The sequence below is a fragment of the Podarcis liolepis genome (assembly GCF_965112155.1).
Source record: "Podarcis liolepis genome assembly, chromosome: 18".
In the NCBI taxonomy this organism is placed as follows: Eukaryota; Metazoa; Chordata; class Lepidosauria; order Squamata; family Lacertidae; genus Podarcis; species Podarcis liolepis.
In genome coordinates, this window is record NC_139572.1 from 9,181,992 (window position 1) to 9,192,217 (window position 10,226).

The 10,226-nt window shown below is 44.1% G+C and overlaps 1 protein-coding gene across 1 annotated transcript; it reads left to right on the forward strand.

Annotated features, from left to right (window-relative positions):
* The first annotated feature begins 736 nt into the window (after positions 1-736).
* Positions 737-8,263, forward strand: LOC310697269 (vomeronasal type-2 receptor 26-like). Its single transcript, XM_083483727.1, has 6 exons — positions 737-1,115; positions 2,577-2,868; positions 3,165-3,968; positions 4,668-4,895; positions 6,219-6,345; positions 6,618-8,263. The coding sequence occupies exons 1-6, from the start codon at positions 889-891 to the stop codon at positions 7,514-7,516; spliced, it is 2,577 nt and encodes an 858-aa protein (XP_083339853.1). The 5' UTR covers positions 737-888; the 3' UTR covers positions 7,517-8,263.
* Positions 8,264-10,226: the final 1,963 nt, after the last annotated feature.

Consider the following 10,226-nt stretch of genomic DNA (forward strand, 5'->3'; position numbering starts at 1 on the left):
TATTTATTCCTTTATTTATTGATGTACTGAATCTATATATCGCCCTACCCCTGGAGGTCTCAAGGCGGTTCAAAATATAAAACCACAACATATATAATCAAAATTTTAAAAAAGCCAATAATGCCCCCCCCCAACCCCCACATTTTAAAAGGGCTTAGGATGCCTGGGATACAAGGCTGGGACTCCTTCATCTGGCTGCTGTCCATCCCTGACTCTCCCACCTCTTCTTAAAAACCTCCAATGAATCATAGAATGGGAGACTTGGAAAGGGACCCCAAGGTCCACTAGTCCAACCCTCTCCAATGCACGAATCTCAGCTGAAGAATCCCAACAGATGGCCATCCAAACTCTGCTTAAAAACCTCCAAAGAAGGAGCGTCCATGGTCGGATCCAGCTCCTTCTTTGGTGGTCTTGAACAAAGTTCAGGCCAAACTTCCAACTCCCAAACACCCCTTGACTTCTGTCCAACATGTTTTTCTCCAGCTCTGCACTTGCTACTTGAGCCATTCAAGACTTCAGAAAGTTATTGTGGTGAAACTTATTCCACTTGGAATAATCAAAATTATAGTCATCTGATCTTCAGAAAGCTCAGGAGATATTTCTGGAGATTACATCAGCCTCAGAAAGTAGCATGACAATATTAATTGCGCTGTGTCTGGGAAAGAAAAAGTTGGTGCAGATAATATTTCCTGTGTTGGAGACAGACTGAGACAAGCTGCAGAACTGGCGTAAGAGGGGTGTGCCTGCCTTGTGCTTCCTAGCTCCGAAGGTAGAGTTGAAAACCACCCAGATTGGGAAAGGCCAGGCAGTCTGGTCTTGCAAGAGTCTTTGGGTTCTTCTGCTTTGTGTCTTTGGCAGGTAAGAGGAGGAGGAGGAGGCAGAGCCAGAATGAGATCCCTGCTCCTTCTCTTGCAGCTTTTGCTGCTCATGATGCCCTTTGGAGTCTGCGGGAACCACAAGGCGAAATGCCCCTTGAATCTGGTCAGGGATCAAACGGATGCTCGCAATTACTACCGGCCTGGACACTTTCTCATCAGTGGGATCATCTCTCCAAAACGTTTATATGAAGAAACTCCATACAACTTTTCTCAGACACCCTTCGCCAGCACTAAAGTGTATGTACTTCACAGTTTCATGGTTCTCCAGTCCTTCTAGTGGTTCCTATTTATCAAGGAAAGAGCCCTTTTCTCAGGGCTGGGGAGCCAAGGGCTGATGTTGCTGTACTACCCTGCCCTTAACCATTGAGCTTGCTGGTTGGGGGTGATGGGAGCTGGGGGGGGGGGGTCCTAGTAAAAGATTCTACACAACCATCTCCTATTTCCATGTCCTCTGGAAATTCCTTAGGAAAACACTTTCCTACCTTTGATTCTGTGTTGCTTTTAGTAGAATGCAAGGATGCCAATGAATCTGGTCAGGGGTTAAAAGGATGCACTGAATTTCCCCACCTGCAGGATGCCATGAAACTCAGGCAATTTCCAAGGCTCAAAGGTTTCATTCAATATTATTCCATGTTACAGTTTTACAAATGGAATTTTAAGATCCTCTGGGTGACGTTTGGGGGCTGAAGAGCAGGAAAGATGTGCTTTAATTGAAATGATAAATAATATGAATCAGGAGACTTCCTTTTCATGGAGTCAGGTCTCTAAAAAGTGAAAAGGAATTATTCCTTTTTCTCACACACAAACAACTGGCCTCATTTCTAAGCAGTGAAATGTTTGATGTTTCTTCACTTGGAATCCATAGGTACCTGTTTCCTATCCCAACCTTATCACAGTTCTATTAACACGATGGAACAGGAGGCCTACAGCCCACCATGGGGAAATCTGTCTGAGCTACATTAAAGGTTTCCTCCTCCAATCCCAGCACTTTTCCCTTTCTGTCACTTTTTTAAAAAAAATTAGAAGTGTTTTAAGAAACTCTTGAAAATGCTTGTATTTCTATGGGTGAAGAGCAGGAATGATACGCTTCAAATAAAATGATTATATGGAATAACACAGATCAGGGTGTGTCCTCATTGGTGGAGTCACTGATGAAAAACATGTGCAAAATTATAGGTTTTACCACGCACTCAAACCTGAAAGCCACTAGATCTCAATTGTAACTAAAAGGGGACTGAGGTATTTGGTGCTTCCCCTCCTTCAATAAAATTGTCTCTTATCTACCTATAGTCTAGCCCCTTGGAAGAAGCCAAAGACCAATGCAGCAAAAGCAGGCTTTGCAGCAACTTCCCAGTATAGCACACATTTTGAGGGGCACCTTCATTGCTTACTCATAGAACCACAGTAGAATAGAATCACGGAGTTGTAGAGATGGAAGGGACCTGGAGGAATCTCACCTGAAGCATCCATGACACATGGTCACCTTTGGAGGGAGTCTGTTCCACTGTTGAACAGCTCTGTGTGCTGTTTGCATCAAAGCAGAGATTTCAAATTTTTTGTTCTATGCTAGACAGGAAAACGTTTTATATTAATGCAAAAGAATGAATGAATGAATACTAATCTTTGTGGATATAATATCCCCCTCCCCACTCGTATGGATATCAGTTTCACTCTTTTTAAAGAAGTCATTTATTGCAGGGAAGCAACTAGGACCAGCTATCAAACACTGTCTTTCCTGTTCACCATCCAAGAGATCAACCAGGATCTCAGTCTCTTACCCAACATTACTCTGGGCTACAACCTCTATGAGAACTATTTAGATGCAAAGATGACTTCGGACGCAATGCTAGAGCTGCTTGCAGGCAGTGGATGCAATATTCCCAATTATCACTGTGAAGAACAGAATCACCTGTTGGCTGTTCTTGAAAGAGGCAACACTGTCATCTCTAGAGTGATTTCAGCCTTGTCAGAAATCTACAAAATCCCTCAGGTAAGTAGTGGGAGAGCATGGAGGGAAAGAGAATTTCAACTGCATAAAATTCTATTTTCTCTTTGGAGGGGTCAAGTGGGGATATTTTTAAAAATGGGAAAATCCTGAGCTATGGATCCTACATCCCTTTTTCAAAACTGAGCCTTCACCAACTTGACACCTCCAGATGTTTCCGACTAAAACTCCCATCAGTCTCAGCCAGCACAAATCTCAATAGATATCAGTCATTTCAGATAAGTAAATATCTGTCATGCTGAAATTAAATGAAATTGCTGAACTTTTGCTTTCCTTGCTAGATCAGTCATGGCATCACTGCCCAGGTTCTCGAAGGTAAAACCCTGTTCCCTTTTGTCTACCGGATGACTCCCAAAGAGGAAAGTCAGTACCAGGGGATTGTTGAATTGCTCCTGCATTTTGGATGGACGTGGATTGGCCTCTGCACTCCAGACAATGACAGTGGAGAAAGATTTCTGAGCGCTGTGAAACCTCTGATGCACAGCAAAGGGATCTGCATTGCTTTATCAAAAATTGTACCAGAAAATGATATAGAACAATTTATCAGGCCTGGGGAACCTTTTTCCCTATGGAGACAAGTTGGGGTATTTGTTACCTATGTAACCAATGAACTGGATATCATAATACTCATGGTAATAAACAATATCTATGAGAAGAAAATAGGGGCAAAAGTCTGGATCACAACAGCTTTGCTAGAAATCAGAATTGGCTTTTACTTCCCTCCAAGTCTATTCCAGCACCTCCATGGTTGTCTGTCCTTTGCAATTCAGACTGGAATAGAGCACAGCATATATAAAACTCGGTTCAGACTTCTTCCAGAGTTTTTGAATCAAGCATTTCAGTGTTCATATTCAAAGCACCTGTTGTCCGTGAAAGGCAGGATAAGATGCAGAGAGGAGGAGAAACTGCCGCCATTACCCCAAGAGGATCGTGAGAGAATGCTGTCTCTAGACAGCTATGGCACTTACATCAATGTTCAAGCTGTGGCTCAGGCCTTGCATGCTTCGCTTTCATCTAGATCCCAGAGGAGGCTGATGGTGGAGGAAAGAGAGCAATGGGGACCCCAAAGGCTACAGCCGTGGCAGGTATTTCCTTCCCCGTTTTGCAAACTGCAGTCCACACAGATGCTGATCTTGACTGGGGATAGACCTGTAAAATATCATAGTTACTATTAGTATTAGTAATAGTAGTAGACCCCCCAACATTTCTATGATGAAAATAGAGACAGCCCATTCCATAATGATAATCTTACAGTTTATACCCAGGGCTTTTTCAGGGAGGAACTCCTCAGAACTCAGTTTTGGCACCTCTCAGGTGGGTGCCATTGCCATTCTCAGAGGGAGGTGTTCATGGTGAGTTCTAGAAAAATAGCACTGTTTATACCCCACACATCTTCTTCAGTTGCCTCAGCACTCTGGGCAGCTCCCAACATAAAGAAATTCATACTAAAATATTAAAAAACTAAAAATTCCTGATATAGGATTGGACGCCCTGTGGGTTGGATAACTCCACATCTGCCAACATTTCTCCAATGAAAATAGCGACATTCTAAGGCAAAGTGGGCAATTCTGGGATCACATGAAAAACTGTCTCTAATTGAGGGACATCCCTGGAAAATTGGGGCACTTGCAGGGTCTGTAGTAAGAGAAATGGCTGAATAGGAATTCCAGTCTACATGAGATACACGCAGGACCCAAATCAGAAGAGGCTGAAGTGAGTAGGACTGAGATATCCATCTTGGCTTCCTGGGTTCTCAGTGCTGGTGCTTTCTTCTGTCATTCCAGGTTCACTCTTTCTTAAGAGAAATCCGGTGTCTGAATACTTCCAGAGGCAGACTGTGCTTGGATGAGAACTGGGAGCTGCCAGCAGACTTCGATATTATGAACTGGGTGATGTCTGCCAATAAGTCTCGAGACCTTGTGAAAATTGGGAATATAAGAAGAGAGACGTCTGCTGGCATAAAGTTCACCATTAACCCAGAAGCCATTGAGTGGCCCAGGAAATTCAACAAGGTAGGGGGAATCACAGAGGGAGAAGGCTAGGAGACGCTTATCATGTTTTTCCTTAAACAACCACTGAAAAATGACCATATCAGTTTGCCCAATGGTGTCTTGACCGTCAATAACAGCTGCAACCACCACTTCTTCTTTCCACAGCAGCTGAGATAGGAGGGGAATTTGGGGTGCTCAAAGAAAGGATAGAGCCCAGAGGTCCTCAGAGAAGACACCAGAATCTTCAACAGAAATACTACGTAGATAAGAAGAAAAGGGAAGGCCCCTAGTAAAAGTGAACTATTGGGCTTTCATACATGCAGAAGGATGGAAAGGAATTTATTTTAGAAATGATAATCACTGATTTATTGTGGATTTGTGTACTCAGTTCACTTGTAGATGTTGCAAATGTTAAACTATTGTACGTGCAGGAATTGAGAAGTGCACAACAGAAGCTGTTGGTGAAGGATGAGAAGTTAAAAAAAACAACAACCCTATTGTAATATAAGGTTAATTTTAAAGAATGGCATATGAACTAGAAATAACTAGGAAATTCATCAGCAACAAGATGAAGCCTTGCATGCCTCAAGAACAGAGTGAGGGAAACCAATACTTGGAAAAGTCATATTAAATTTGTCTTAATTAGTGATTGAGAGATTATTCGAATCCTGAACTTTGGGGAAATCACATTTCAGACTCCATTGCCATTTTCTTTGAAGATTTATTAAGCAGGGAAGCAGGTAAATGGAGAAGAGGAAAGAGAGTTCTGTGGTGCAAACATCAGTTGTCCTGAACTAATTATGAAGAACAAGATATTCTGGTTGCCCCAATGGTCAGTGGGGGGTTGAAAGGACCCTGATGAGGGGTCAAAGGCTGAGTCAAGAGATCCATTTGAATTCACTCTATGTGTGAATTAAGGTAAAGGTAACGGGACCCCTAACCATTAGGTCCAGTCGGGGCCGACTCTGGGGTTGCGGTGCTCATCTCGCTTTACTGGCCGAGGGAGACGGCATACAGCTTCTGGGTCATGTGGCCAGCATGACTAAGCCGCTTCTGGTGAACCAGAGCAGTGCATGGAAACCACGCTTACCTTCCCGCTGGAGAGATACCTACTTATCTACTTGCACTTTGACGTGCTTTCGAACTGCTAGGTAGGCAGGAGCAGGGACTGAGCAATGGCAGCTCAGCCCGTCACGGGGATTCGAACCGCCGACCTTCTGATCGGCAAGCCCTAGGCTCTGTGGTTTAACCCACAGCGCCACCCGCGTCCCTATGACTGAATTACATACCCACAAATATTCCTAACAGTTCCTCTTTGTTGCACCTTCTTGTCTTTCTGGTTAGACCGTGCCTCGTTCCAGGTGTACAGAAAGATGTCGACCTGGATATGCCAAGGTGGTTCTAGAAGGAAAACCCATTTGCTGCTATGCTTGCGCTCAGTGTGCGGAAGGGACCTTCTCCGCCCAGGAAGGTGGGTGACTCCAAGGGGGAAGGAATTCCTGGAGAGAGTAAACACAGGGCAGAAATTCAGTCTCACACACTTTTTGTGAGAATTCTGCAGACATTGTGGAATGTGGCTCCTTCCTCAACTCCTTTAGGATTAATCACCTTCATTACATCCTGGAAGAGAGTTGAAAGGAATGATCATAAGGAAGAAATCTCTAGGATTTCTTCAAAACATAATAGAGCACAGATCATTAGGGATGTAAGTGATGCTGCAGCCACTCTTATTCCCTTCCCCAGATGCAAAACATTGCACCAAATGCCCAGAAGATCACCATTCAAACAAAGACAGAGATCAATGTGTCTCCAAGATTACCATTTTCCTGACTTATGAAGAATATTTAGGAAAGGTGTTAGCTTCCGTTGCCCTCTTCTTGTCCTTAACAGCAGGCATTGTGTTGGGAATCTTCATTAAATACAAGGAAACTCCAATAGTCAAAGCCAACAACCGGGACCTTTCCTACATCCTCCTCGTCTCCCTCCTGCTTTCCTTTCTGTCCTCCTTCCTCTTCATCGGGCGCCCAAGGAAAGAGACCTGCCTTCTCCGACAAACGGCCTTCAGCATCATCTTCTCAGTTGCTGTTTCTTCTGTCTTGGCAAAGACCATCACGGTGGTGCTGGCCTTCCTGGCCACTAAGCCCGGGAACAGGGTGAGGAGATGGCTGGGCAAGAGTCTGGCCAACTCCATTGTCATCTCCTGTTCTGGGGGGCAAGTTCTCATCTGCACCATCTGGCTGGGCTCTTCTCCCCCATTCCCAGAGTCCGACATGCGCTCCCAGGTGGAAGAGATCGTCCTGCAATGCAATGAAGGGTCTGTGGCCGTGTTTTACGTTGCCCTCGGCTACATGGGCTTCTTGGCTGCCACCTGCTTCACGGTGGCTTTCCTAGCTAGGAAGCTGCCTGGTTCCTTCAACGAAGCCAAGCTGATCACCTTCAGCATGCTGGTCTTCTGCAGTGTTTGGGTGTCTTTTGTGCCCACCTACCTGAGCACCAAGGGCAAGTACATGGTGGCCGTGCAGATCTTCTCAATGTTGGCCTCCAGTGCTGGGCTTCTGGGCTGCATCTTCCTTCCCAAGTGCTACATTATTGTGCTGAGGCCTGATCTGAACACAAAGGAGCACCTGACAACAAAATCTTAAGATTTCTGGTCTTTAGAGAAGTCTTTACCAGCCATTTTGCATACAGCATGAAGGCTGAAAATGAATTTAAAGTAGCAGCAACATCCACAAAACCTCTGGGCTTGATTTTCAGCCAGTATCCCATGGGATACCTGATCAAATGTGTTGGTCTTTATGCCGGTATTTTATTTTCAGAATAACCAGGACTCTGTTTTTGCATCTACATAAGGGAGGGAGGGAGGGAGACAATGCAAAGGATAAGAGCAGGAGGTCAGATTTCTCCACCATGTTCTCTGAGACGTGGAGGGGGAGGAAAGGGGAAACGAGGACAATCCGGGACGTTCTGGGATTAAATCAGAAACCAGGATGGCTTCTTTAAATCTGGGACGGTCCCTGGAAAATAGGGACACTTGTAAGGCATGTTATCCTGCCCTGGTAGTTAACGTGGTTGCTTAAAATTATGAGGCAAGGTTTGTAGGCAGTCACCATCTTAGATTCCCCAAAGTGCAATGCCTGACATGCCGTTGTATTTGATGTGATTTAGGATTGTGACTGCTGAAGGTTTGGTATTTAGCTGGAAGCTTACTGAATTATTTGTCTTATTGAATTCAATGGGACTTACTCCCAAGGATAGATGATGATGATGATGATAGATAGATAGATAGATAGATAGATAGATAGATGGATGGATGTGTAGGTGCCTCATAAAATGTTTACCCTGATTATTCTCAAGTGCAACACATATAAAACAAGTCAAAAACACAAGTCAAAAACACAAGGTGAAACAGAAAAACAGGAGCAGAAATCTCTAGTCCCAAAGCATCCCTATAGTGCAATCTTAAGGGTCAAGAGACTTTTGCCCTGATGCATAAGAACAAGGGAATTGAGCTGAGTTACAGCTTGCAATACATTTCCTTGTTTTTAGCATGGCAAATTGAAAGACACCTCTAGGGAACATTACTGTAATTGCTGTGGCTTCGAAAGCTGGAGAAGTAAATAATTATATTCCTGTAAACGTTGAGTGAATCTCAGCGGGAGGAGAAACATGTTTGCCGTGCTCTCCGTTTGTCTGCTGAGCTCAGGGATTTAGATTTAGTTCAGGTTCTGGTCTAGGGCTTGTGAGAAGCTGAGCTCCTAAATCCAAAATGGAGGCTGGACTCCAATGGCGGCCTACCCAAAGCGGTGCCTGAGGACCAGGCATAGTTTCATAAGGCGGGTGGGGGACTCGGTTATAACAGGGCAGAGTCATAGAATCCTAGAGATGGAAGGGACCCTGAGGGTCATCTAGTCCAACCCCCTGCAATGCAGGAACCTCAGCATGTGGTCCCCCATCCAATTTGAAATCACACCAGACCCTGCTTAGCTTTGCAAACGTGTGAGCAGTTTTATTGCTGCATCACCAGTGGCGGACTGGCCAGGGTGTCAGCTTGCCCAATGGCCAGTCGGCCCCCTTAAGCATTAGAAAATATGATCTATTTGCCCAGTCATCTAGTGAATTCAAACAATTGCTCTTAATGCAGTCGACTGCATGGAATATGGTTTTGAACTACCTGTTAATGTGTAAAATATTCATTTACTAGCAAACTATTTAAAAATGTACACCATTTATTTAATATTAATTTTAAAAAATAATTTATAACCACCTGTATTTAATATAATAATAATAATAATAATAATAATAATAATAATAATAATTTATTTGTACCTCGCCCTCCGCGGCCGAGACCGAGCTTAGGGCGGCTAATAGCAAATATATAATACATTAAAAACACAAAATCAAATGGTTAGTTTAAAATACAATTCAAATCACATTTAAAATCAAAATAAAATTAAGTGGGAACCCACGAATCATAACCGTACGGGTAAGGAATTAAAAGTTCACCAGGCCCGGCCACCCATGCTGGTCCCATAGGTAATAAGAGCCAAGGTGGTCACTTATATACAGGGTCCCATAGAAAGAAGGGGGTCAGATGTACAATATATGTACATTGTGATTACTTTAAAAAAATACATTCGTTTCACACAAATTTTAATTGTACCTTTTCCCACTTAGGTGTTTTTTGAAATTTTCTATTTATTTCTTATAAAAATTAAATGGTAGCCTCGTAGTTGTGGCTGGGCCCCTTTTAACTCCTGACAACCAATTTTTTTAGACCCAGCCCACCATTGTGCATCAATAGGAGGGCAGTCATAGAATTGGAAGGGACCTCGAGGGTCATCCAGCCCAACCCCTTGCAATGCATCTGTCCCATATGGGGATCGAACCCACAACCTTGGTGTTATCGGCACACCGTTCTAGGCACTTGGGCTAATTCCTCTCTTGAAAAGGAATAGCCAGGAAGAAGGATGAAACATTGCAGCTTTAGGCTTTGTTCCTACTGCATGGCTCAGTGCCGGCCCTCTCATGAGGCAAGGCAAGGCGACTGCTTCGGGCGGCAGGATCCATAGGGGCAACAGAAGATCTCTATCCCCTGCTGCCTTGTTCCTGATGTACAGTGGTGCCCCGCAAGACGAATGCCTCGCAAGACGAAAAACTCGCTAGACGAAAGAGTTTTCCGTTTTTTGAGTCGTTCCGCAAGACGAATTTCCCTATGGGCTTGCTTCGCAAGACGAAACGTCTTGCGAGTTCTTGCGAGTTTGTTTCCTTTTTCTTAAAGCCGCTAAGCCGCGAATAGCCATGCTTTGCAAGACGAAAAAACCGCAAGACGAAGAGACTCGCGGAACGGATTAA